This window comes from Malaclemys terrapin, chromosome 17 (genome assembly GCF_027887155.1).
Source record: "Malaclemys terrapin pileata isolate rMalTer1 chromosome 17, rMalTer1.hap1, whole genome shotgun sequence".
Lineage (NCBI taxonomy): Eukaryota > Metazoa > Chordata > Testudines > Emydidae > Malaclemys > Malaclemys terrapin.
Genome location: NC_071521.1, coordinates 18,514,307 through 18,541,560, shown reverse-complemented (window position 1 = coordinate 18,541,560; position 27,254 = coordinate 18,514,307). Strand labels below are relative to the sequence as shown.

Below are 27,254 nucleotides of genomic sequence, written 5' to 3'. Positions count from 1 at the left end.
CAAATTTCTGTCCTCTTTTTGGCAGGTCTGTTGTGTATGTACTTGGTTTTTGAACCATTCCCTTAGTTTGGGGGTGCTTTTCTTTTTCCTGTGGGAGGCAGTCAGTGCTCAGTACGCCAGCAGCTACTAGCAGTTGAGAGATTAATTCTTCACTTCTATTGGGTGAATGTACCTACTAGAGAGGAGGATTGCTAAGGGAATGTCTTCTCAGCAGGGTCCTAGAGCCCGGCCTTCAGCCCCAGCCCAGAAGTCTACACAACAATGAAACAGCCCCACAGCCTGAGCTCCGTGAGCCAGAGTCGGCTGGCATGGGCCAGCCACGGGTTTTTCTTTGCTGTATAGACAACCCCTAAATGATCATTTGGTAATAAATATTCAACAATCTGTGCTATTTGGTTCTGAATTGCATGCCAGTACTCCCTAGTGACTGGACATGTCTGTCACTATGTATAAAATCTCCTCTTTCACCACAATTTCTCCAACATATATCCCCATCCTTCTCTCTCTTTCACTCTCTCAATAACCTGGCTGGTGTGAAGTACTATTAGGGTACATCTACACTACAGGAGGGAGTCGATTTAAGATACGCAAATTCAGCTACGTGAATAGCGTAGCTGAATTCGACGTATCGCAGCCGACTTACCCCGTTGTGAGGACGGCGGCAAAATCGACTTCTGCGGCTTTCTGTCGGCGGCGCTTACTACCACCTCCGCTGGTGGAGTAAGAGTGCTGATTCGGGGATCGATTGTCGCGTCCCGTCGGGACGCGATAAATCGATCCCCGAGAGGTCGATTTCTACCCACCGATTCAGGCGGGTAGTATAGACCTAGCCTTAAAGAGGTCTCTTAAAGAAACTTTCTTGTATCTTGCAACAGACTATTTGTATTAATATTTTATATCCATTCCCGAGGATGATTTTTTCTGAAGTGATGTTTATTATAGGACCTACGCCAAGTCAGTTCTGGTGTTCTTGCATTCTCTCTGCTGACTGTTCAGCCACAATTAACTAATGGTCCCTAAGTTTGCTGATGTAACTGACAGTGCTGATGCACAGACAGGGAAAAAAGACAGGTGTGCTCTTGACAAGCTGTATTATAAATATGCCTCGGAAGGTACATGGATTGTATAACAGGAAATTTGTGGGAGCCAAATGGAATGAGAGAAAAGGAGGGGGAAGACATCTTGTCTCATGTTCTAGTCTCCAAAAGAGAATTATAAGCAGTGGAGAGAGAGTTTTCTCCCACAGCCTGTGGTTGAGTACTTGATGGTGCCTTTGCCATAAAGCAGGGGAATGCAGGGAGAACAGCACACAAGGGCCGTTTCCGCAGAGCATTCAGAGAGCTATGATGCGGATCACCCTGTCACGCAGCATGTGACTGAGATTGCCAATTCTACCTTTGTGTATTGTTCATTGTCTCCCCTGTAATGGTGCCTTTAAACGAGGCTGCAAGGCCCAACATTCTTTCAACACAGTCAATACTGCAACAGGATCCGGGCTTGCTGGGGGAAAGTCAAACATCCATTGATTTGATCTGTGTGTGTGCAGGGTCCGCCCGGATATCCAGGAGACCCAGGAGATAAAGGCCGGTTGGGGTATATGGTAAGTGCTGGCTGCCTATAGCTGCTGTCTCAGGTAGGTGTTAGCCCAGTCCAGGTATGTGACCTTCCAAACGCTAGGGCAGTAAGACATATTCTAGTGTCAGGGTTGGCCTCCTTCTGGTGGGCAGCTGTACATTCAGAGGGCATGATTCGGAGAGATACGGGGCACGCACAATTGCGCTGCAATAACGGGGAATGGCCTGTGGGTTCATCTGAAATACCAGATGGGGATGAGATTGGCTCACTGTAGACAGGATAAGCGGTGGAGGGCGGGATTCCCCTTGCTGGATATTTGTGCCTTGTTTTTGTTCCTTTGCTCTCCTCTGCTGTGAGTGATCACCCGCCTCCAGCACAAGGCGGGGCTGGTTTGAGCCAGTGTGATTTCGTCAGTCCTTGTCATTTTCATGAGTTTCTATAACCACCCCAGTCATCGTCCCCCATTCAGAGAGATACTTGTACTAGCATTGGGATGGCGATTCTGGGCCTTCATTAGAAGCATCAATAGAGATGCAGCAGGTGACACCTTCACTAAAAACTGAACCCCTTGTCTATAGGAAGTGGGTGAAATTGGGGTTTGTGCTCTGTTCATTTACTTGTGTGTGTCGTTCCAAACCTGCTCTGTCAATCATCTTTTGGGCACATCCTGGAAAGCATCCTCCTCTTCCCCTAAGCTTTAACTCCAGACAACTCTGAATCTAAACAGATTTTTCCACTGCTCCTGTCTCTCTCGCTCCCTTCAGATAGGAGCAGTCCGAGCCTATGCCCTTCTTTCCTTCTTATTCATGCTGGGGTGAGGTCTCCTCCCTCTCTCAGCTGGGACTGAGCAAACCGCTCTGCAAAATTCAGCTGAGATTTTCAAAGCTGTCTAAGGGATTTGAATACCCAAATCCCATTAAAGCACAAGGGGAATCAGGTGTCCAAATCTCCTGGGTGTCTTTGAAAACCGCACTCTTGATCTGTACCTAGTTCACATAAAGGTGGCTGTTTTTTTTTTCTGAATTAAAAACCATCCTCTTCTCAGAGCCTCTGCTCACCAAACACTCGTCTGTTTCGCAGTGACGGTCCTCTTGTGTGACCTTCAGTTCTGGGTTCTCCCCCATCTCCTCCAAGAGGCCCATTTGTCTTTAACTGCTGCAGGTCCAGCCTTCACAGTTATAAGAGACAGTAGATTTTCCCTGACCTCATTGTTATACTGTTCTCTGGCAGTACGTTCACCAGTCTGGTAACGATGCCTTTTTAATTGTGCTCTCCCAAGCTTTCCTCATCCCACAATGTTCCCAGTGATAACATCCAATCTACCCGCAGTTCCCTTTTGCTTCCCTTCCCCATGCTGCTCCCTTTCATTCATTTTTCTCCTCTCCCGCCCCCCGCCCCCACTTTCAGAGGAATCAGCTGTTCGTTCCTCTTGCTTCTGTTTTCTGAGTGAGTTGTTTCCTCTGGCCTGTGTGTCTAGGAAGAGCGTATGGGAGGAGTGGGGGGGGGGGGCAGAGATTCTCAGCTTGATTCATGCAAATTTAGGTCATTGGCAGATTTTTTCCTTGGCTTCTAACTGGAAGTGGGCAGTAGCCCATGAAAGCTTATGCTCTAATAAATGTGTTAGTCTCTAAGGTGCCACAAGTACTCCTGTTCTTTTTGTGGATTCCACAAAGAGCTCCATGGAGGAGAAACAGGCCTTTCAATGAGTTTTAGTGTTGGGTTTTTTTGGGTGATATTTTTCCTGATTTCTCTAAGGTCACTGTCTTCCAATTGCTGATGTAGCTAGTGCTTCATGGCCTGTGCCTCAGAGCAGCATGGAGCTCCACAGGGAACACTGCCCACCCCCAGCACAACCAGAAAGTGCTCAGGGTCTTGTGTACCACTGGAGAAGCTGTAGATGGTCTTTCTCAACTCCCGCCGTTAATCCCCAGATGCAGCCTCTCTGTCTTAGTGAGGGATGCAGGCAAAGATGGTATCTCTTGGGCCTGTGGGGATCAAAGCCAAAGGTGAGTTAGCCAGACTGCAAAGTAAACATTAGCAAGGGGAAAACTTTAAAAGGTTTTGCTAGGATAAGCACTCAGTTAATGATCTGACCTATGCAAACCTCCTTGTGTTTGCGAACATGAGGCTGGCTGATATTTCTCATCCTGATCCTAGCCAGATCAAGTCCGTGCAGAGTCAGGAGAGAATTGGCTAGTTTCAAACCTCAGTGTGGAAGTTTGTGTCTGGTTTGAGTTTTGTGAAAAAGCTCAGGGCATTATTCCTTTTTCCTGAACTGGTTTACCCCATCCTTGGGGTCTACTAAGTCCTCCCTGTCTCAAATGCTTTTCCAGATTGGAGAGTTTAGGGCAGAGACAGCTGTGGTTTCCCAGGTATCTGCATATGGACTGCATAGTCGTGGGGGAAGTTAGGGGGCAGATTCTTGTAGCTTCTGCTGAGCCAGTGCTGGGCATCTTTCAACATGAGGTCGCTAAATAGCACTGCAAAGCTGGAAGAGCGTTGACATCTCAGAGGCATGGAGACAAAGAGCCCGGAGCTGTTTTAGCATCTCCAAGGCCCATGGGATTAGATAGCAGAGATAAAGTGGTTTGCTTTTTTTTTTAACCCCGACTAAGTGCATTGTTGCCGCTTATCTCTCCAAGCCCTGTCCAAGTAGTCACTCCTTGCAGTGTTTTTTGAACTGCGGGCTGAGGAATTGAACAAAGATGTCTGGTGCACTGGTCCATTTGGGCTTTGCAAGGAGGGGGCATAGAGTGATACACCTTTTACAAGATGGAAAAGCTTCTTTAGTGGGGGGTACGTATAGTCCATAAATCCAGATGTCTCCCGTCTGTTTGTGCAGAATAGAGGAGGGTAACTCTGGGGAATCGGTAGCAATGAACAGTGTCCTTCCCGTGTATTTTACCAGCTGCCAACATCTGGAAGGTTTCACTAATCGTGTTAAGCAGACAGAATGTAAACCTTGGAGGCTGTCAGTGTAACTTCCATCAAATGGTACCAAAATTATTCATCCATTCGTATAAACAGGATTGGCGAGGGGGTTGGCTGAGGGATTAGTGCAGGAATGAAAAGGAACCATTTTTCTCCGAGTGCAGCTGTGCCCCTGATGTGCTTCGAAAGCAGGTCTGCATCCCAGCTAGGGGGTTGAGACTGAGCTCCCATCGCTGTGTAGCTCTGAACAGAGACCCAGATTTGCAAGGGAAGCGAAACTCTGCATTGTTTGAGGTTTGAATGAGCAGCTTTGTCTGGTGCTTGCATTAGTTCCTCAAATGCAGCCCATGTTTCTGATCCCTGTTGATCTACTTCTGCAGCACACATATGGAATATACTGAACAGCGTACCACACATGTAGAGGACCTGCTCTTTGTCATTGTCCAGGTGGACATGTTTATCTTCCAAAGGATATAGTCTCAGCAAACCAGAGAAGTCTCAACAAGGTTTCGTATCCCAGACCAAATCCTGGATTCCTGAGTCTCTTTTCTCAGGCAGCTGTTGCATTGATTTTAGAGATTCAGCCTTACGGCTGACCTCTGCCGTTGGATCCGTGTCTGTGGGTTTGAACGTTTCAGCACCGGAGTTCTACCTTTCTGTGGAGGTTTGCGCACGCGCGGTCCCGTGGCTCTGCAACTCCAGATGACCGGTAACACGTTTTTAGCTCAAGGTCCCAATAACAAGCGTTGGGCAGAACCGGTGGAAAGTGATGCCACCGTTTTGGTGTAAAGTTGTGCAGATGGCATGTAGATGAGATTGGAAACTCTTTGGGATAGGAACCTTCTTTTGGCTCTATGTTTGTAGAGCATGGAGTGTGACGGTTCTGGTCCATGACTGGGATGCCAGATACAATAATGATGATAATGTACAGCAGGGCTTCTTGGCTAAGACACCACCAGACTGATTTAGTAACATATTGTCTGTACTGAAACTTGAGCCAAGCATCTTTTGATCCTATTTACATTAAAGAAGAAATTTCATTCACCTTCATACCTATCCCACCTCCCCGCTAGCCATCTTGTACACACCTCTTCCTCCTCGGTGCCGTGTTCCAGTGCAGGGTGTGCCTGGCATATGTACCATTCCAAGAGGTGAGTCCCAATTTGCATCGTGCTCTGTACAGAGGGGTTCAGGGCATTAGTTGGTAGGAATGTGAGAAATCTTTCCCCACAGCGACGTGACCTAGACCCCTTGGGATGATATGATTGTGGTTGTAGTTGAGGAGGGACTCACCCAAATGGATCATTTGGGTTTGGTGCGGATTGGGCCTGTTTTTTGTTTTGCCGATATTGGTTCCAGGGCTGGCACCAGGCACCAGCTTGTCAAGCAGGTGCTTGTGGTGGCCGCTCCGGAGAGGGGCGGCACATCCAGGTATTCGGCGGCAATTCGGCGGACGGTCTCTCACTCTGCCCGGGAGCGAAGGACCTCCCGCCGAATTGCCGCCGCAGATCGCGATCGCGGCTTTGTTTTGTTTTGTTTTTTGTTTTGGCTGCTTGGGGCGACCAAAACCCTGGAGCCGGCCCTGATTGGTTCATTCGTTCCTTGAGAAGAGTTTGGCGATGAGCGGCAGGCTGGCATTTCATGAGCTGCACCAGGCGGGAAGGTCAAACCAATCTCTGAGAGAGACAGCCAAACCACTGCCGTGCCAACGTCGAATGGGCGTATCCCTCTGTCTCCAGCTGCATTTTAACTGATGGCCATTCCTTTATAATGACGAGCCCCTGGATGGCCCAGAAACGAGCTGACCCGTCTTTGCTGCCACAGTTTTGTTGTCATCGTTGGTTGTTTTTGTGGAGACAGTATTTCCCCCCTAGCAAGCTGCTGTTGCGTAGGTGATCTTCATGCCAGACTTGACAAACTTTTTCCCCCCGCCATTCTAGTTTTTAAAGGCAAGTGCAGACTCTGCAGTAAAGCCTGACGTCTGCAAATGCGCGCAAACACAATGGTGGAATCAGAACTCGGGACCCTTGTGTTTTGGTGGTGGTGTTTTTTCACATTTGTGACTTTCCTCTGTCCCTGGTGATACTGCTACTGAGGCTACGTCTACATTACAAGCTAGGGGTGTGATTCCCCTGCTCATGTACCCAGACTCACAATGGCATAAGTCTCAGTGTAGCCGTGGTAGCGTGTGTAGTGGGAGCGGAGGCGCGGCTGACCCATACCGAGCACATACACAGCGGTTTCGGTGAGTCCAGCCGATAGAACATTGCTCTGCCACTGACGTTGTTTTGTGTGTTCAGATTATCGGCTCTTTGAGGCAGGGACTGTAATTATGTGTTTGCACAGGCTATAGCGCGATGTGACCGTTACACCAATCATAACTGCAACTGCTCTTGGCTCTGCAGAAGAAACCATTGAAAGTAACCAGGTCTTTGAGTCTGTTCAGGCTTCTGCACACCTGGAATTGCCAGAGAGAAACCTCTGAGCTCAGTCAGCAACATGCAATTGTTAGGGCTGAGACAGACAGACAAGGCCTTTGCTTGACCTTCTCCTGATGTCGCCTTTATTCTCTTTCCTATTCTCCTGCCTCCATTTCCTTTCTTGTCATGTAGCCAATGAATTTGACTTCAATGTACTATCCGTTTCATCATGACCAGGATTTTGGTTAATCTTCCTGCGCCTTCTTTACCTCCACCCCTTGGTTCTGAATCATGTTTACAGTGGAAATAAAACACTTCACCTCTTTGGACGCTGCTGATTTCCTCCCTCCGCGCACAAATATTTTTACTGAGTCCTAAGGCAGAACTGAATGACCAGGCAGGAGTGTAAGATAGAGCTTTATTTGTGGTGTTCCTCTGTAGCCTCTTATTGATCCACCTGCTTTCTCTCTGCAGGGGGAGTCTGGACTGCAGGGCTTCCTGGGACACGCTGGTTTCCCTGGCTCAGATGGGCTTCCTGGAACGGATGGAAAGCCTGGACCACCTGGGTTACCAGGAGAGCAGGTGAGAACCTGGACATTAGCTTGAAGGATCACTTTGCGCTTCATTAGAATTGGTTATGGGCCAATTAGTTGCAAAACACTTAGCACTAATGTGGAGAGATCCCAGGTTTCAAAGTCAGAAACTGCCAAGATATCTGGCCAGATATCATCGGATACTTTGCAACAAAGAGGTCAAGGCACTTCCCATTGTCCCAGCTGATAGTGTGTAGGCAACCGGCAAGCTCAAGGTGATGTTACGGATAGGCTTATTTGCCTCCTTTAACAAAAGAAAAGGCCGACTCTAACTATAATTGGATTTTCTAGGCACTACTTTAATAATAAAGCCTTGAAGATTCACATTTAACAAGAGAGAGAGGGACAGCGTATATGGTCAACAGGGCATCGTTAGTGTCTCTGGATCAATCTGAACTCCTGGAGTGCTTGATTGCATTGCTGCATTTAGTTTCCTAGGTTGTTTTTACAGGAGGGAGAAAGGAAAAAAGACAAGAGAGAATCTGGCTGCCATCCACTTGTCTAGTTCACAAGCTCTGACTTCGTTTGTGGTGCTTGTCTATTCTTTGAACTAACGGCCCTACCCTTAACTAGCCTTGCATGCCGACTTCAGTCGGGAAAGTGCAAACTTTGATTCAGGGTCTTGTGAGAGGTGTATATGAAGAGGGATAAAAAATTGGTGGGGGTAAGAAGCAGAAAGCCAGCAAGAAAGCAGCTAGGAAAGCCAGGGGACAGCCAGAGAAGCACTTTTAACATGGCCCTAAGAGGAAGCTGAGAGACAGAGCTTATTGGGCAGAGTTACAGGCTGGAAAGAGGTTTGGAATTGTGAGCAACGAAACTGCCTCCTGTTGTTTGTTCCTATTGTGTTCGGGGAAACAGGACTTTGCACACATTCTTTGTAAATAAACAGGATTGCATCAAGAAATTCCTGATTCCATCACCAATTTCTTCTCCTAATGGAAGCAACCTGCTAAAGTCACAAGTATTGGCTAACCACTCTGGCTAAAAGGGGCAACAATATCGTTGAATTAATTACACACACATCTGCCTGCTTATAACCAGAACTGTGTCAGGAAAGGAGCGTGAATGACAGGCTTGGGGCTGTCTGAAGTGGCGGCTTCTTTCAAACGTCAAATCCGGGGAGGTAGCGGGGTGATGTGAACAGTATAAATGCCTACACCGATTGGGCTGGGGAGTAAAGAGTGATAGCAATATGGAAGAGACTTGTTTTGAGGGAGCCCGAAAAGATGTGCAGCACCTGCAGCGGTGGCAAAGCCCCAGGAAGTGGGTGGGGCTCAGAGCTCAGAAGGGCTAAATAACATTTCTTCACTGAAACCCTGCTTTCGAATCGATCGTGGGCTCAGCATTCAGGGGGGAGACATTTGGTATAAAACAACTGCAGATGAATTAGCACAGGGTGAGCTCTTCACACAGCTGATTGGCTCATGAGGCCTGAGAATTGTGACTGATCTGATGAGCAGGGTCAGATTAACCCATCACTGGGCCCTAGACAAACATACATTTCGGAGCCCCTACCTTCTAATACGAATAACAATAAACTACTGTACAGCACACTGGCCACAGCTGGACTGGCCATGGAGCCATCAGGACTGGCTGCCGCTTGGAGAGTTGCTCGCTATGACGGAAGGACGGCCAGGTCAAATTTGAGTGAGTGGCATTGCAATCTGGCACATGGGGTGACATTTGGGCTCCCTATGAAGTTGGTGAAGACGCCTAGTTCACCACAGTGTTAATCCAGCCCTGCTCATGAGGCTGCAATATGGAGAAAGTGCCAGGCTCAAAAACTGGCCTGTGGCCTATATAAGTGGGAGCAACTTGGGGGAAGCCAACTGAGTTGCGCCTACTTACAACAGGCTTGAATTTGGCCAGGTGAGTATCTCCACCGCGGTTTGAGAACTGCTGCCTCATTCTGCCACACAAGCTGTGTCAGTTCAGGTCTCACAAACATAAACCGGTCTTCTGTGTCTTCCATTCCTTCTTCCTTGTTACCAGGGCCCTCAGGGATTTAAGGGCGACCAAGGTCCAGCTGGAGAGAAAGGAGACCAGGTGAGCAGGTGGCAATGATCTGGGGGCAGCAGGGAAGGGGGAATCCTTAGGTCGAGGGGTTTCATTTGCCTTGAATACAGGAGATGTGACTCCACCCTCTCTCCACCCCAACCCAAAGCTCCCTCTTTAGAAGAGGCATCATGTTGCAAATAATACGTTCCTCTGAGATCTGAATCACTGCAGCCTTTCATGCTCACTTACTTTTTCCAAGCTCTGGTTTTCAGAGGCTGATCAGCCTGGTGGTTTGAGTTCCTCTGAATCACCTCGGATTTATCAGCCTGGATGGAAATGTCCATGCAAAGTTCTTTCAGGCCAGGTCTACACTAGGAAATTAGGTCGGTATAAGTACGTCACTCAGGGGTGTGAAAAATCCATGCCCCAGAGCAACACAGTTAAACTGACCTAACCCCCGGTGTGGACAGCACCTAATCAATGGGAGAATTCTCCTGTGGACATAGCTACACCTCTCAGGGAAATGGATTAACTATGCCGATGGGAGAAGTCCTCCTGTCAGCGTAGATAGCATCTTCGCTGAAGCTTTCCAGTGGTGCAGTGGCAACGTTTTAAGTGTAGACCTGCCCTCGGGCAAAATAAATTGAGTTCTACTGGTTTGGGTTCCTTTTTCCTTTTCTAAGCCAAAGGCCTTAGCAGCAATTTTTAAAGCTGCCTAAAGGATTTGGGTACCCAATTCCCATTCATTTTAATCATAATTGGGCATCTAAATCCCTGAAATGTCAGCCCTGATTTTTAAAAGCAAAAAATTCATTCTAAAAACATTTAGTGTGGAATTTTCAACCACGCCTGAAGGAATTAGACACATGGGAGGAGATTTTTCAAAGGCACACATGGCAGGCAGGTGCCTAACTCTCATTGGCTTTCAGTGGGAGTTATGCACCCATATGCTGGTTGTGCCTTTGACAATGTCCTCCTAATGCCCGCCAAATGTCAATGCGAGTTAGGCACCTACCTGCTGTTTCTGCCTGTGAATATTAAGAGAGTCAATGGGGGTTAGGCACCTGACTGTCATTTGTGCTTTTGACTTTCATGGGACTTATGGTTCTCAGTCACTTTTGAAAATTCCCCTATTTATAGTACCTTAGAAAACTGGCATCAGCATATTCCTCATACCTTCCAGTAATGCTCATGATCTAGAGAGAATACTGTGACATCAGTTTTAACAGCTTCCATCCCCGTTGCATTATGTTAGAGGGTCCATAGACACGTCTGGCGTGATTTATATGTTAGAACAATTCAATTCATACCACAATTGTCTGAAGGGCTAACTACAAAAAAAAAAAAAAAAAAAAAAAACTGTCCTTATCTTTAAAATAAGTAATTTTAAAAAAAAGCACTACTTCAAAATATTGTTCTGAAATAGTTCTCTTTTTATTCAGATACTTACATAGATCTTGTATTGATCCTTGTAGTATATAGTATCTGACCTCACAAACATGAATGATATCAGGAATCATATCCCTTCCCCTCTGCGAAGTGAGGCAAACTCACCCAAGGCCTGTGGGAGAAGGGGGAATTGACTCTAGATCCACAAGTTAGCATGATCCTGTGGAGGGAACAGGGGCCTGGGAGCCTGTGAGGCCTGAGTTCAAATCCCAGCTCTCCTTCTTGCCTCTGTCACTTTGGGCAAGTCACGTGGGCCCAGATTTTCCCAGGATGCCTCCACTTTCTGGGGCCCATTTTGAGACTTCCTGTGGCCTGATTTTCAGAGGCGCCAAGCACTCTCATGCCCATTGGCTTCTGCTGGAGCTGAGCATCTCTGAAAGTCAGCCACTTAAAGACTCTCCGGTCGGACGCGCAGAAACGGAGTCACCCAGAGTCAGTTGCCTCTTCTGAATAGCTTGACGCTAATCTCTTTGAGTCGGTGTCGCCATCTGTACAACAGCGGTGATGCTTGCCTACCTGCAGGGCTCAACGGGGGGCATGTAAGGATTCGTTACTCGATTAACTTGGGGGATTTTCCGTGTGGCCGCTTGAAGGTATAGGGTCAGATTTTTCAAAGTGCTCTGCCCCCGCCATCGGGGCCGGATTTCCCAGTGCTCAGCACAGTGGGGGCAGATTGGGAGTGGCGCACTTTTGAAAATTTGGCCCTGGGGGGAAAAAAATCAAGACTATCCAGAATTCTAAGGCTTCCCCCATGTCCCTCACTGTGCCTGGCGGGTTCTCTATGCCATGCCTACAAAGCACCAGGCCCGTTAAGCATGACGGATCCAGGGTAGCAGCCTTAATTCTGAACGTGGTTCTACTTCAATTTGTTTTGTCGAGAGCTTGCAGGCCTTTCCAACGTACGCAATCCCACCTCTTTAGCAACCCTCATGCACTGAGCCACAAGTGGTTTATGGAAGATGAGGTAATTACATCACTTATGCCAGGCTAGAAGACTGTTTTTTTAAAGCTAACTGCAGCCTCTAAGGGTAACCCAGGTTGTTGCTGTGTCCTAAGATGGACCAGGTTTGGGTCATGTTAATTGCATTCAAATCACCAGCACTCCGAGAGGGAGCAGGCTGATTGCCCCCAGCTGGGTAATAGTTCTGCAGTGGTTCTCATGTCTCCAATGTACCTGTTTCAGGGGTTCTTGGGCGACCCCGGACCACCTGGGGAAAAAGGAGAAAAGGGGACAAAGGTGAGTTCACTTGTTCTGAGCCTGGTCACGGGGACCCAGTGGATATGAGATGCATGCAAAAGACGTTGCTGGCAGCTGTGTTTTTGAGTCACTTTCATGTGGAGCACAGGTTTTCGGCAGTAAGCCTTCCAGCATCCCCCATGGCCTCGGGGCATTCTGCCATGTTGCATGGATACTGGCTTTTGCTCCCCTCTCACCTAGATGAAGCCAAATCTGTTTAAGTCTCATCATCACTCAGAAAATAAATCTGATTCCTCTCTGCACCTTCACGTCTGTGCAGCCCGTGTGTGCTGAATGAGCTCGCAGCCCCGGTACAGGTTCCTTCAGCTCTTCGTTGCTTTCTCCTTCCTATAGAAGGTGCCAACCCTTCCCATTGTTCCGCATCTCTTGTGTTTTAGGAGGAGAAGGGGGTAGGTTGGACTGTAGTTCCCCTTCACGACAAAGAGCCTACATCAGAGAAGGGAAAAGACCTCCTGGCTGGTTGGAGTGCAGTCAGGGCAGCGTCTCCCAACCAGGCCTGGCTTTGGGGGGTACAGAATGGAAATCCATTTGGTGGGACAGCCGCGTGACTCAGCAGATCCATTGCCCGCCCTGCGAAAGGGGGTGCTGATCAGTCCGTGCTCACCGCGCTCTGGCCTGGTTCAGGATCCCAGCAGGCATGAGGCGTCCCCTCCCCTCCGGCACTGCTTTCTGCTGCATGGGGTGTGTCTTCCTGAGCTCCTCTGTGCTGTTCAGTCACTGTCTGTGCTTTTTGCTGTTTCAGGGGGTGAAAGGACAAAACGGCCCTTCTGGACCTGCGGGAGCTCAGGTAAGTTGGCAAAGAAACCAGCTCCTCTCATCCTCTGACCACCTCCCAGGGTTCCTCTCTCACCTCTCTTTCCACTTGCTCAGTAGTCGCTTTTGCTTTGAGGTCAGGGGGTTGCTTGAACCCCAAACTCAAAGCAGAACTCAGGGAGACGTGAACCCGTGTGAAGTGAAACAAGGGTCTCCCACTCCAAAGGCGGCAAAAAGAGCCAAGCATCTCACAGGTCTAGTACTGAGCTTCCAGTGCCTCTTGATTCTGTCACGCAGCATCCCTCCAATTCCATTCTGCCCCTTTGCTCTCCTGAGCAGACACTGTCCCATAGCTGGAATGGTACCTAACATTGATACCTTTTGTCATCCCATGAGGATGGGTGGTCTAGAGTGGTTAAAGCACATGACAGGGAGTAGGGCGATACAGGTTCTGTTCCTGGCTCTGACACCGATTCATGTGGCTTTGGGCAAGTCACTCAATTTCTCTCTACCTCAATTTACACACCTGTCAAAATTAGGATGATGCTACTGGCCTTTTGGGGATGGGGAGGTGTGTGGCGAAGCTCCTTAATGCTTGGAGACTCTCCCCCCGGGGAAGAAACCCTTGTTGAATGGCCATGGCACTTCAGTAAATAGTGGACAGGTCTCCCAGTGTTCTGAGTGCCTTGAGGTGGGACTCTCTTGTCTTGGGTTTGACTCTTTAAAGAGGCAAGTGAGGTGCCCCTGTGCCTGACGTGTCTGCTCCTAATCCTCTCCTCAATATGTTGGCTTGTTTCCTAGGGGATGATGGGTGTCAAGGGTGCTTCAGGGTTCCAGGGCCTGCCTGGACCAGAGGTAAGTGAGTGGCTTTCTTCTCCGTGGTATGCTTACTTCCCTAGTGTTGCAGCATCTGTCTGTTCATGTGTCCTGAGACCAATGGAAACCTAGTGCACAGAGGAAGGGATGAGTCAGGCAGTGCAGGACATTAACACAGCTCTGTCATGTCCTTGGAGGGAGAGGGAAGAACTGAACTACCTTTTAGTACCATTCACTCAAATTTGGCCCAGCCACCCCTCCACCATCACAGGAGAGCAGTCGGGCCAAACCTGAGTGGCATTACGACTCCGCAGGCCAGGTCACAATGCCACTCGCTCATAGTGGAGGGGCAGCCGGGCCACATTTGAGTGAGTGGTGTCATGACCTGGCATATGGGGTTGCAGTGCCACTCAGGTTTGGCCTGGCTAGAAAGTAGTCGGGCCATGGCCTAGGGGTCCGCCTGCCTCTATGGCATATGCCTGTCACCCTGGGGCATTGGGAGTCCCTTCTTATTCTGGTGTCAGGAGTAGGATCCCTTTCCAGCAATCCAAGTTCTCCATATGAAAGGGTAATGGGTCTCTCCGAATATGAATCCTAAGGACTGAGGAGATACACCTTTGTGAATGTAAAGCAGGTGAAATAACCCCAGTCTGTCTGCAATGCCCCATATGAGTTGAGGTAAGTAGGTGGATTTTGGGTGGATTCTGATTTGCAAGGGGGTTCATGCCAAACACTCCTCACAATTCTCATCCATGGGGATGTGCACCCAATGGGACTTTGCTTGGGGTTTCAGATTCAGATCAATTAACAAAACTCAAAGTGAAACCCAGCCAAGTTGCTGAGCTGTGCCTGTCTGTGGGCTAAAGCCATGTGTAGCCAGAGTCCTGTATAGATTGCACCCAAAGCCATAAATGGGCCCTGTTTCACTTGAAATCCAGCCCCGCTTTGCCAAAGGTTTGTCAATCTTGGGAAACTCAGCCTGTTCTTTCAGGTTTGCAACAGTCTGAAACCAGATGAGTTCAGGGTTTGGTGACAAACATTTCTACCACTCCACTGAATGGACTGATCATTCACTGGAGTTTATATAGTAGCCTTAAAGCCAATAGCCTCAGTACTGTACAACTAAAGCCACTGGACTCATACCTGTGGACACTTGACTAATTAACTAGTGGATTTTGTAAAAAGATAAATGAGGATTTTAATCACTTGCCCTTCACAATGGCCGCCTGAGTTCTAGTCAGAATTCACCCTCACAGGACTGGGGTCAGTTTGCCGGCCCAGCAGTGGATAGGAACACTGCTTGTGTGATGCTCTGCCCCTGGGCGGGTCATCCACAGCAGGGATTGAACCTGGTGTGCTGTACTGAAATGGTGTAAATTGTCACTCAAGGATTTTTCCCGGTCCTGCTTGCAGTGTATAAGGCTCTTTAGGGAAGTGTGTGATCTAGGCCTGGCAGCAGTCAGCCAGCCTACAGTAAGGCAGGGTGAGTTGTGTCTCTCTGTTTTAGGGAGCAGCCTGCTTTGTCTCTCTCTGTTTTGGGGTTCTTGTGTGTTGTTAGTCTGAATTCTAAGAAATGAAGTAGTGTTATGTTGCAAGCTTCCAGCAAGAATATTTGTTTTTAATCTAACTTTTCTGAGTGTATGCCATGAACAGAGCACCTGGGACTTCTGGATCTTAAAGCATGAGCCTCTACTGCCTAAGCTAAGAGACCCAGGTCCCTATCTGTGGCCTAGTCACCATCAGAGCGGAACAGAGTGCCACATGGCGTGAGTGTGGGTTACACTTACATACCAGCAGTGGTCTGCATTAGATCGTCCTCGTTCACATACCAAAGGTGGCTTTTTCCAGGTTATACTTGGTACTGTGTCACTCAGTAGGAAAGAGGGGAAGGGAAAAGGAGATACTGCTTATAGTGTTGAGATCTCAAGTGTTTCTTTATCCTGCTTTAGGGGGAAAGTGGTGCAGTGGGTTCTCCAGGGCTGGCCGGACCTATGGTAAGTTTATAATTTTTCAGTTTAACCAATGGATAAAAACAAGGTGGTTGTTGTGCCTCAGACAGTTTTCACTGTTCAGGCTGTAGGTCACCCCAGCACTCCCCTAGTTCATTCAAGGCTGTTGTCCTTGAGAGCTGGAAAGGGAATTACAGCTGGTTGCAAATTTTCCGGCAAAATGTTTTTCTATTAGAAAATGCCATTTTGTCAGAATTGAAATTTTCCAGGGGAATGTGTCAATTTCAACAAACACTTATTTGGGGGGGGACGACATCAAAATGATGAATATTCATAAGGATGAAAAATTCTGTTTTGATGCTTTTGGGATGGAATCTTTTGATTTTTTTTTTTTTTTTGCTTAAAAATACATTTCATTTTATATTACAAGCTATAATATAACGTAAAACTAATCCAAATGGAAATGACCCATTTTCAAAAAGTCAGTTTCCCAGGAAGCTTTGAAATTGGAATTTTCACTCCAGGGTGGAATGACAGCACATTTCAAAATGGTGAATTTCCTGCAAAATGGAAATTCTGCTTCCTGCACAGCTCTAAAGGAAATCTGTCCTGCAGGGAAAGGGGGGGGGGCATGTTACAGTGTGCACGAGATGGAAACACCATCTGCGGAAAGGAGAAAAGTGGAAGAAAAGGGAATTCCTTTCTCAGCGATCCTTTACCCCTCGGCTACACACCCACAAAGAAATGGCACTGTGGTGCGATTGGGGGCAGCTGTCTCTTCAATACAAGAGCATTACTGAGTTTTAAACATATGGCCACAATTGTCCCCACGGCTTTGCCCTGCCAGGGTTAGGAGACAGGGCATTGCAGACGCATCAGTCTCTGCGGGAATGAGTTGGCGGTGGGAGGTGGCAGTGTAGTGAAGTAAATCCCTGTGCAGCAATAAAAGGGAGGTGTGAGGTGGTAACACGGGAAGGAGTGGGACTGACCTACTCATGCCAGTGACGTGCTCTCTCCAGTTTGGCTCAGCCCCGTGCTTTATGGTGGCTGACTGGCGCTCTTTTGTGGATTGTGAGACAATGAAATGTTATGATGTCTTATTTGTATAGTGACAGTACCTAGGAGCCTGGCTCACAGACCAGGACCACATTGTGCTAGGTGCTGTACAAACAGAGAATAAGCAGCCGGTCTCAGTCTCAAAGAGCTCACGATCTTGTGCTTCTGGTGAACTCTGTTGTGTGTTAACACCACGGAGCTGATGGAAATCCCCCGTGGCTTTCTCCAGGAATACTAGATTAAGAGATGTTAAGGCCAGACGTGTCCAGTAGGTCATCTAGTCTGGCCTCCTGTGCAACACAGACTATAAAATTTCACCCAGTAACTCCTGTATTGAGCCCAATAACTTGGTTTTCTGAGCTTCTTGTCTGTGTTGCTTCAACCGAGTGCCCTGCTCTGCTGGGGTCTGTCTCTGGAAGCCACAAGACAGAAACCACTGGTGGGCACTGCAAATCCAATGGTAGGCCCAGGCCAATCATCCAGGGCCCAACCAATCTACAAGCAAGGGCCTAGGCAGGTGGCCCCAAAGCAGGTATAATGGAAGTAGCCACTCCAGTCTGGTCAACGTTGCAACCTTGCTGGGAGAATTCACAGCTGCCTGGCAGATCTGACAGACCGCTCCCGCCAGCCCCCTGGCTTTCCTGATCGGTATTCGTGGAGGAGCGGACTGCATGGTTCTCCCGCATTTTATGACACACTGACTATGGGGACTGTATCTGTGTGTTGTTTTATTGCAGGGGGAGCCGGGGCAGCCGGGGCCAGTCGGATTACAAGGAGTCAATGGCTCTCAGGTGAGTCCCTAAGGGCAGGGCCGGCTCCAGGCACCAGCTTGTCAAGCAGGTGCTTGGGGCGGCATGTCCAGGTATTCGGCGGCAATTCAGCAGACGGTCACTCACTCCGCCTTGGAGCGAAGGACCTCCCGCCGAATTGCTGCCACAGATCGCAATCGCTTTTTTTTTTTTTGGCTGCTTGGGGCGGCCAAAACCCTGGAGCCGGCCCGCCTACGGGGCAGCATGGGGGAAGGTGGCATATACTTGCCGTTGTGTACCTCTCTTTCCTTGCCTGCTGTGCCACTTTAGTGAGCGTGCCTACGTTTGCTTTGTTCGTAGGGAGAAATGGGCCCTTCCGGCTTGCCAGGCCCACGGGGCCCGAAGGTATGTCTTAACACTAGCCTTGTGATGACAGCAGTTGCTACGGGAACGATGACAGCAGTTGCTACGGGAACCTTTGTGAATTAGTTCAAGGGTGGAGCCCAGCTCCCAGTGGCTGTCTCTGCCTGGCACCAGATAACTCAGCAGGCACTAATTGGCAACCAAGGCCTGGGTGGAGGGAGGTTTAATTGGCCTGGAGGCTAAAGAACCCTTCTCCATCTTTGCACCTCCAGCCCATGCTGCAGACACTCCCGCTCATTTCTTGAAAGAGGTGAACGGTGAATAAGGAATGCAGCGCATCTGATGAAGTGTATTGCAAGGTGGCACTTACACTCAAGTTAATTCAAACCTAACTGTAGGGTGCTTTCACCCCACCCTGTTTTCTGTAGGGACCACAAGGCTTGCAAGGGAGACGTGGACCTCCAGGGCCTAGAGGATCACAGGTAAATTGCTCCTGGATGCGTAATCATCTTCTCAGTACAGAACACATGACATTTCCAAGGCCACAGGTGTCCCATGGAGCACCCAGGAGAAGTGGGGCCTTGTCTGAGTCCAGGGCCGGCTTTAGGCTGATTCCCCCGATTCCCCGGAATCAGGCCCCGCGCCTTAGGCTCATCCGGTGGCGGTCTGCTCTGGCAGCATTTCGGCAGTGGGGTGGGGTCTGCTCCGGGGTCTTCAGCGGCATTTTGGCGGCAGGGGGTCCTTCAGTGACGCGGAAGACACGGAACGGACCCCCCGCCGCCGACAGATCCGGACCACCACCAGGTATTCGAATCAGGCCCCGCAGGTCCTAAAGCCAGCCGTGTCTGAGTCCTTGCTAAGCAAATGGGCTGCTGGAATTATCCATTGCATCTCGCAAACAAACTTAAAGGCTTCACTCATCCACGCCATGTTTACCACTGCCTGAGGGAATGCACAGGGTGCCCTGCGGTGGGAAGCTGCGTTCTCTATTGGTAGGGCACTTAACTGGGAGCCAGGAGACTCATGTTCTGTTTCCGGCACTGCCGTTTACCTACTGTTGGACCTGGGCAAACCATTCCCCCGCTCTCTGCCTCTGCGTTCCCTTCCACCTTTTGTGTGCCTTGTCTGTTTACACTGTAAGCTGTTCGGGGCAGGGGCTGTCTCTCGCTGTGTGTTGGAACTGGGCTAGCACGACAGGATCCCAGTCTTGTTGGATAGAGTCTCTGGGTTCTGCAATCCTATAACCAAGAGGGTTGTACACTTCATTGCTTACGTAAGGCAGCTGTATACCCTGCCAGGCCCCTCTCACCCCAGCTCTGGCCAGTTTCCCCCACTCAACCATGCACTCGGCCCCACGTCTGGCTGGGAAGGCCTGACGGAGGGGGAAATGGGGGTTGGTTGAGGTGTGTGTGAGGGCAAGGGACCAGCTGGGGTGGAGCTGGCCAAAGTGCACTGGGGGGCCCACTAAACCCCTCACTGCCTTACCCTGTATCAAGTTATTCTGCTCATAGGCCTCTGTGAGGTCACTGCCTTACCCCTGTACCCTGAGTGGCCAAATGGTGGTTTTACCAGGAAATCAGGCTTTCCTGGTTCTTCAGTTTTCATAGAATCATAGACTATCAGGGTTGGAAGGGACCTCAGGAGGTCATCTAGTCCAACCCCCTGCTCAAAGCAGCACCAATCCCCAGACAGATTTTTGCCCCAGATCCCTAAGTGGCCCCCTCAAGGATTGAACTCACAACCCTGGGTTTAACAGGCCAGTGCTCAAATCACTGAGCTATCCCTCCCCCCCCCCCCGACTCCACAGGGTTCTGCCCACGGATGCCTAGAACAGTCCTCAAAAAGTTGGAATGGATCGAATGTGGTGGTCAAATGTTATCGCCTGACAGACACCAGCCAGTGAGATTGTGTAGGTGCCTAGCTTTGCTCAGCCAGCATCAGCAACAGGCTACAACTGGCTAACAGTAGAAAACTGGCCACCTTCCATTAAGTATCACTAGTAATCCTTGTGCTTGTATATCACTTTTTGTCTGAGGATCTCAAAGTATTTTAGAGGCGGATAATCCATATTATCCCTGCTTTGCAGATGGGGAAACTGAGGCACTGAGCGGTGAAGGGACTTGACCTAGGTCACACAATGAACCAACAATGGAGCTGGGATTAGAATCCAGGTCTCCTGACTCCTTTCCTCTAAGCAGCACACCGTGCTGCCGACCAAGTGAGCATTGTTCTCCTAAGAATGGGGCTCGTGTCTGGTAGTATTGGACAAGCCAAGCTAGGCCCGACACAATCTCGCTGGCCTGTGTCTGTCAGGCGATAACATTTGAACACCACAGCCGATCCATTCCAACGTTTTGAGGACTGTTCTAATGATCCGTGGGCAAAACCCTGTTGATTTTGGTGAAAATTGGAAAGCCTGATATCCAGTAAAACTGCCATTTGGTCACTCAGGGTACAGGGTGAGGCAGTGACCTCACAGAGGCCTGTCACCGGGAAGCAAAGTTACTATGGATACAGGGGTGAGGCAGTAATCGCAGGGTGAGGGCTAGGTGAGGATTAGTGAGCCCTTCACTTGACTCTGGTCACCCCCCCTTTCCCCCACAGCTGGAGCCAGAGCCCCCATTCCAACCAGCCCCAGCCCCACCACCAGCCAGGTGGGGCCAGAGTGGGGGCAAGGGCATGTCTGGGTGCGCATCTTAGTATACAACCCTCTAGTAAGTTATGCTGCGAGATCCTAAATCTTTTCCTCCCCTCCTGCTGAGGACTCAAGCCTGATTCTCTGTGCTGCAGGTGAGATCAAGGACTGGAAGGGAGGTTACGCTGCAGGAAGAGCCGTGGTTTTTAGAAGAGGCTGTTTTCCTCATTTAGCATAGCCCTGGCAGGGACACCTACAGGTATTGGTAGGCCAGCCCAGAGGAGTTAGTGGAAGGAGAAAAGAGAGATGAAGATACAGGAAAAGACGAATGTAAGCAAGCTGTATCCCAGGTGGAGTAGTACATATGGAAAAACATTGTCGTTGGTATGAAAATATGAATCCAGATCCACCCTGTTTCCGTAATGGGCTGTAGGAAAGCTTGGGACGAACTTCTCCATCCCCATGGACAATTCACCAGGATTGTTTTCTAGTTCTGACCCCTCCTCACCCATCTGTCACAGAGACTGTCCGTTGCTTGGGAGAGTTTCACTTGCAGGAAATCTAAGTGGACACTGTGTAAGACTGGGAGTGTAGGAGGAGCCAGGGCTCGTGAGATGAAATCACCAGAGATCCTGCATCACCAATGGGCATAAACCACTGAGTGCAGGGCTTGAGGGTACATGGCATTCGAACAGACTGTGGAGAGAAAGAAATAGCACAATGCGAATGAGCAAATGCTGCCCTTGAGCTGTAGTGACATCTTCTCCCACCCTGATTTGAAGGAGGCTGAAACAGATTTTCTTTGGCTTTGACTTAATTTAAACTGTAAAGAATGGGGTCTCTATTCTTGCCTATATTTACAGCTTATTTTCTTTCTCTTTCTTTCTAGGGTCCACTTGGGATAGAAGGATCCTCTGGACCTAAAGGAGACCCGGTAAGAGTCTGTTTCCCCCCACATATAGAGTTAAATACGTTCTTCCCCATCTTGCTGCCAATGCAATAATGTCTCATTGTTACTGAGGTTGCCAGTTGTAATGAGCCCATCACTGTAGTATCTGGTACCTATAGCCCTGAAGGGAGCAAAATGCTCTTGCCTTCCTCTGAGCTACTTGCCTGAATTGAACGAGCTCCAAGCGGTGCCCGTTTGGCAGCAGGACATAGGTAGAGGCCTGTAGAGTCCGCCTGTGAGCTCAGCTTGATCTCTGGTGGGAATGAATTCCAAAGCCCAGGGATTTCTGTTGCTGGTACGTCTGTGCTGTACTCACAGGGTGTGATAGAAGCTTGTGGAGACATAGCTAAATTAAACCTAGCTCCGGTAACTCAGGGCCTGGAGCAGTGAAGCTGCAGTAACATGGGCTGGACAAGCCTGCCTGGAACCTTGGGTAACGACTTCCAGGGCTCTCCTGTCCTACTGCTGTTTCACACCTCTGGGACCTGAGCTGGCCAGACTCGTGCCAGCTCAGGTGTATCTACCCTCTGATTGCAGTATGGAGATTGTGAGGATCAATGGGTCTTGAACCCGGGTCTGCGGGTCCCCAGGCAACCTTTGCATACCAGCAGTATCCGATGGCCTGCTAGTAACTGAGGGGCTGAGTGGCTAAAGGAACTCTAGCCCCACCAGAGGCACAGTCCGTGGGAGTCCTGATTGGACGAGTGCCCGGCCCCACTGGTTGGTCCAGCTATGCTATTTAAGACAGAAGGAGGCATGGGAAGTAATCTGTGCAAGGGGGCGAATTCCTGGCTGGTGGCTACATCGGACCCTACCTTCTTGCCTGATTCCTGAGTCCTGCTTTCCTACCTTGTCCCTTGTAGACTCATAGACTCATAGACTTTAAGGTCAGAAGGGACCATTATGATCATCTGGTCTGACCCCCTGCATGCTGCAGGCCATAAAACCGTCCCTACACCTTCCCTGGACTCTGCTGTTGAAGTCCCCAATCCTGTTTTAGGTGACTTCAATTGGCAGAGACCCTCCTGCTAGAGATCCCTGCCCCATGCTGCGGAGGAAGGCGAAAAACCTCCAGAGGCTCAGCCAATCTGCCCTGGAGGAAAATTCCTTCCCGACCCCAAATATGGCGATCAGTAAGACCCCGAGCATATAGGCAAGAGTCTCCAGCCTGACCCCTGTCAGCCATTATACAATTTACCTACCATTGCTTGGTTTTCCTTGACTACTATGTTTTACCATTAAACCATTCCCTCCATAAATTTATCTAACTTAATCTTAAAACCAGACAGGTCCGTTGCCCCCACCGTTTCCCTCGGAAGGCCGTTCCAATATTTCACCCCTCTGACGGTCAGAAACCTTCGTCTAATTTCAAGCCTGAACTTCCCCACGGCCAGTTTATATCCATTCGTTCTCGTGTCCACATTAGTACTAAGCTGGAATAATTCTTCTCCCTCCCTTGTATTAATCCCTCTAATATATTTAAAGATAGCAATCATATCCCCCCTCAGCCTTCGCTTTGTCAGACTAAACAACCCACTTTCCTGACCGATTCCTGATCCCTGCCCCTGGTTTCTGACCATTGGTTCAACGTCTCCTCCTGCCCCAACCACTAGATCTGGCCACCCAAGCCATGGTTGTGACAGGTATACTCTGAGAGGACCTTGCCCTTAGCCTTCGTACCTGGGGGCATATGGCTGAAGAGTTTCTGCTGATGGCAGAAACCATGCCAGGTTGCAGCAGACTGAGGTAAGCAAACCCCAGTCGCTTTAGGTTTTTGAAGCTAAACACTGTAACCTTGACTGGGCCTTGCCTGGGGTTGGTAGCGAGTGCAGAGAGTGGGACGTTGATGTGAAATGCTCCCATACTGCCCCACTTAAAGAGAAGAGGTAGGTGGCTTTCTCTGGGCCTTTGCTGTGTTGACTGGCTAGCAGAAGCACCACTGCAGAACCGGCTGTAGCCCATGAAAGCTTCTGCTCAAATAAATTTGTTAGTCTCTAAGGTGCCACAAGTACTCCTGTTCTTTTTGCGGATACAGACTAACACGGCTGCTACTCTGAAACCCGTCCTCTTTTCCTGTCCAAGTGAAAGAAGAAAAGCTCCAGCATGTGGAAAATGCCTTTCTACCATAAGAACGATACTCACAATGCTGCTCTCTGACCCCTAAACTTCCACTAGTCAAAAGGGGGGAAAGAGGAAATTGTAAAATCTTAGGGAAAAAAGAAGGAAGGGCAAAAAAACCCAAATACTCTACCCCCAAAAAAGGAAGAAGGGCCAGAAACTCCATCAAGTCCGCTAGGAATTTTGCTGTTGCTGTTGATTCTAAGTGGAAAGTATTCCGTTCCTACGGTGATGAGCAGATATATAAAACTCTGAGGTAGGTAGCACAGGCATATATCCTATGGAGTGATTCCATTTTTATCTATTTCCACTCCATTTGTCTGAGCTGCAGGCTCCAACTCACAGTCAAAAGAGAGAGAGAGAGAGAGAGACCCTTAGAGCTTGATTTTGGTCCTTTTCACACTTAGATCTGGCACAATCCTGAAACCTTGGGGAGGGCGGGGGGGGGGTTTCTGTTGTTTTTCCCCTCCCACATTTATTGTTGACTTGGTCATTGGCCATTAACTGCCATAAAGGTTAGAGCATGACTACAGGTGTAGAAAAGGATGGAGTCTGATGGATAAGCAGAGACATTGGTGGTAATTGGTAAATGCAGAGTTGCGTGATTAAATGCAGGTCTTGGGTGATCCTCTGATCAGTTAGAAGAGGCTGCCTTATGAAGAGTAGAGTATCCTCCCTTCGCTCCCATTGGAATGAATGTCCCCAATAGTCATTCAGAAAAACGGTGTGTATAACGTTGATAGCCCATTCATGGCCAAAACGCATCCTTGGCACCTCCTTTCCCATAGCTGCTGTGGCCAAGTGCCCTGTACATGCCGAGTAAAGAGTCTGGCACCTGGGAGTCTTGCCTATGGAGTGGGAAGTGTACAGAATTCATTAAACTTTTGATATCAAATGAAGAAATCTCCCTTTTGGAAGACTCACGATCCCCACTCCCCCATTCCTTCTTCCTTGGAAATGGGATTTGATTTTTTTTACCCACCCTCCACTGTTTTCCCCTCGTGCTGTTGCTCAGTTTGGATTTCTCTGGTTTATCTGTTGCCTTTTAACAAGTCAGCCTTGATGAGTTAATTAAAACATGGCAGCCTTTTCATGAAGCCGTTTTTATAGGGTTATTTCTGATTGCAGGGAGCAGTCGGTCCTGCTGGACTAAGAGGAGAGCGTGGTCAAGAAGGCCCCATGGTAAGTCTGCGTGGATGTATCTTTCCATGCCCCAGCTCATTATGGGTGAGGCTGGGAGGGGAGAAGTTTTGGGCATGGTGAATTCTTTATGCCATATTGCTCCAATTCGTAACCTGAACTGATACATCGCATTGGAATGAATAATGAGGGAAATCCACTGAGTCTTTCCCTTAGCTCCATCTTTCTTTCTGGAGCCCTGCTGCTACCAATGGTAGGACACCATAGACTGTTTGAGATCCTGCTCACTGCACAAATGAGACAAAGCCAAGCTATCTTTCTTTGCCCCTGTGCGTTGGTACGTTGTAGAAGCGTATGCATTTATCTGCACGTGTGGCTGGGCCTCTGTCCTGTTAGGAAATGGGCCAGATATAAGATTGGAGAGTCTGCACTTGGCAGCCCCCACATGATACTGCTGCAACATCATAGGCTACATCTACACTACGGGGGGGGGTCGATTTAAGATACGCAAATTCAGCTACGTGAATAGCATAGCTGAATTCGACGTATCGTAGCCGACCTACCCCGCTGTAGGGACGGCGGCAAAATCGACCTCTGCGGCTTCCCGTCGACGGCGCTTACTCCCACCTCCGCTGGTGGAGTAAGAGCGTCAATTCGGGGATCGATTGTCGCGTCCCGATGGGACGCGATAAATCGATCCCCGAGAGGTCGATTTCTACCCGCTGATTCAGGTGGGTAGTGTAGACCCAGCCATAGTCCCCACGCTGGACGTATTGGGAATGCCTGTGTGTGCACTGGGGAAGCTCCCGCCTACTAGAGTAACACTGTTGCCAAATCTAAGCCCATGTGACCTAGGGAGATTTCTGGGGAAACCCGGAGTCTGAGCCCTGGGGCAGTCCGCCCTGACTGGGAGGGGCTTTAACTCCTCATGGTCTCTTTTCAGCAGGAAAGGCTAAGGACTGGTCATTGTCGATGGCTTCCCTACACTGATGTAGTCTTAAAAGTCGCTCTCCGTGGCTTTCCTGCACACCACCCATCTGCCAGAATAGCTCTTGCTACTGACTTGCCCCCCACACACTTATAGTCTTTCACCAATTCACACAGCCAGAGCGCTTTATGCTCCCCGCTTAGTAGTACGGTTGGGGTGCAATCGTGGACCATACTGGGGCCGTGTCTCAGTGTGGGGGGTTCCCATAAGGCTTTTGCTTCTGATATTGACATCCTAAAGAGCTAGTTGGTTTGTAATTTTTCCTCATGGAGGCATGTCAAACCTGGAAGGGTAGTAAGCCAGGAACAGGCTTCTTCTCAGCTGTGGCTCAGTGGCTGCAGAAAATCTGGGCAGCGGAGAGGTAGCTCTGGTAGGAACCAGGTTAGAAAGATGGTCTAGTGGATTGGGTGCTGGAGTGGAACTCAGGAGACTCTGGGTTCAATTCCCAGCTCCTCCACAGACTCCCATGGGTGAGTCACTAATATACCCTGTGTCTCCATTGCCTATCTGTAATATGGGAATAATGCTTCCCTTCAGGGCGTGGTGAGGATCAAATCCATGAATGAGGGTGAAGCTCTGGTGATGGTAGTCAGTGGCCGTATAAGTACCTAGAGAGATGGCATTAGCATGCCCTTTTGGTGTGGCTGGGGTGTCCAGAAGCCACCCCGAATGGCCAGTTACCTAGACAGATATGCCCAGCCCAGACCATAGCATCTCCAGGGAGCAAGCTCAGCACAGCACATGTACCTGGAACCAGCTCACCTGGGTGTTTAACACCGATTTTATTTTATTTTTTAGGGTTGCTGATAATTTCCCTTAGCCAGAGAGAACAGTGAGGTGGTGTTTAGAGAGCCATTTCCCTCCTGTTTCTCCTCTCTGTTCTCACTGGATCAAAGCTTGCACTTGGCAGGCATCTGCACTGAAGAACAGTGCAAATGCTTAGCCCAGGTACAAGGATGGCTGCCTGTACTAACAGTAGTGTCCCCATGTTTCTAGCTCGCTCGCTCTCCTTCCTGGGGAGTAACAGTGTAGCTCACCTGTTAAATGAAACTGGGCTTAACTCAACTCTCCTGGTGCAGTCCAGGTGTTCCCTGTTTGGGGGAGAGGCTGTAAGAGGGCTCGTGACAGAGACCCAGTCTGAGCAGACTGGTTCAGTCAGGTAGGGCAGGAGATGAGAGCTGGCAGAGAGAGAAGGTGGTTCCCGGGAGAAGGTTGGAGGCAGGGGAGCAGCAAGAGGAGTTTGCTGCTGGTGTCCCTGAGCCAGGGCTGAATGCAGGAGGAGCAGCAGAGGGAGACACCTGCTGGCTCTGAGCGTGAGAGCCAGAGCCAAGGGCTGGAGAGGGTGGAAGGAAGGGGTGCTCTGGAAGGGTTTACCTGCTGGTGTCTCCTTGCTGGTGAGTTGGATCCAGAGGAACTATGAGAGCACCACCGGGAGCGAGGGATGCTTCCAGCAGAGAGGCTGTGGGCGTTCCTGCTGGGATGAGCGGGAGGAAGGGCTGGGCTGCCTGTTCTGG

At 49.4% G+C, this 27,254-nt stretch overlaps 1 protein-coding gene across 1 annotated transcript in view; it reads left to right on the top strand.

Annotated features, from left to right (window-relative positions):
• Positions 1 to 27,254, top strand: part of LOC128825394 (collagen alpha-1(I) chain-like) — a 244,043-nt gene that overhangs the window by 149,854 nt on the left and 66,935 nt on the right. Inside the window, exons 12-23 of the mRNA XM_054007881.1 lie at positions 1,547 to 1,600; positions 7,401 to 7,508; positions 9,512 to 9,565; positions 12,150 to 12,203; positions 12,967 to 13,011; positions 13,779 to 13,832; positions 15,743 to 15,787; positions 17,536 to 17,589; positions 17,908 to 17,952; positions 18,339 to 18,392; positions 21,435 to 21,479; positions 24,741 to 24,794. Coding sequence (XP_053863856.1) covers positions 1,547 to 1,600; positions 7,401 to 7,508; positions 9,512 to 9,565; positions 12,150 to 12,203; positions 12,967 to 13,011; positions 13,779 to 13,832; positions 15,743 to 15,787; positions 17,536 to 17,589; positions 17,908 to 17,952; positions 18,339 to 18,392; positions 21,435 to 21,479; positions 24,741 to 24,794 — 666 coding nt within the window. The remainder of the gene's footprint in view (positions 1 to 1,546; positions 1,601 to 7,400; positions 7,509 to 9,511; positions 9,566 to 12,149; positions 12,204 to 12,966; positions 13,012 to 13,778; positions 13,833 to 15,742; positions 15,788 to 17,535; positions 17,590 to 17,907; positions 17,953 to 18,338; positions 18,393 to 21,434; positions 21,480 to 24,740; positions 24,795 to 27,254) is intronic.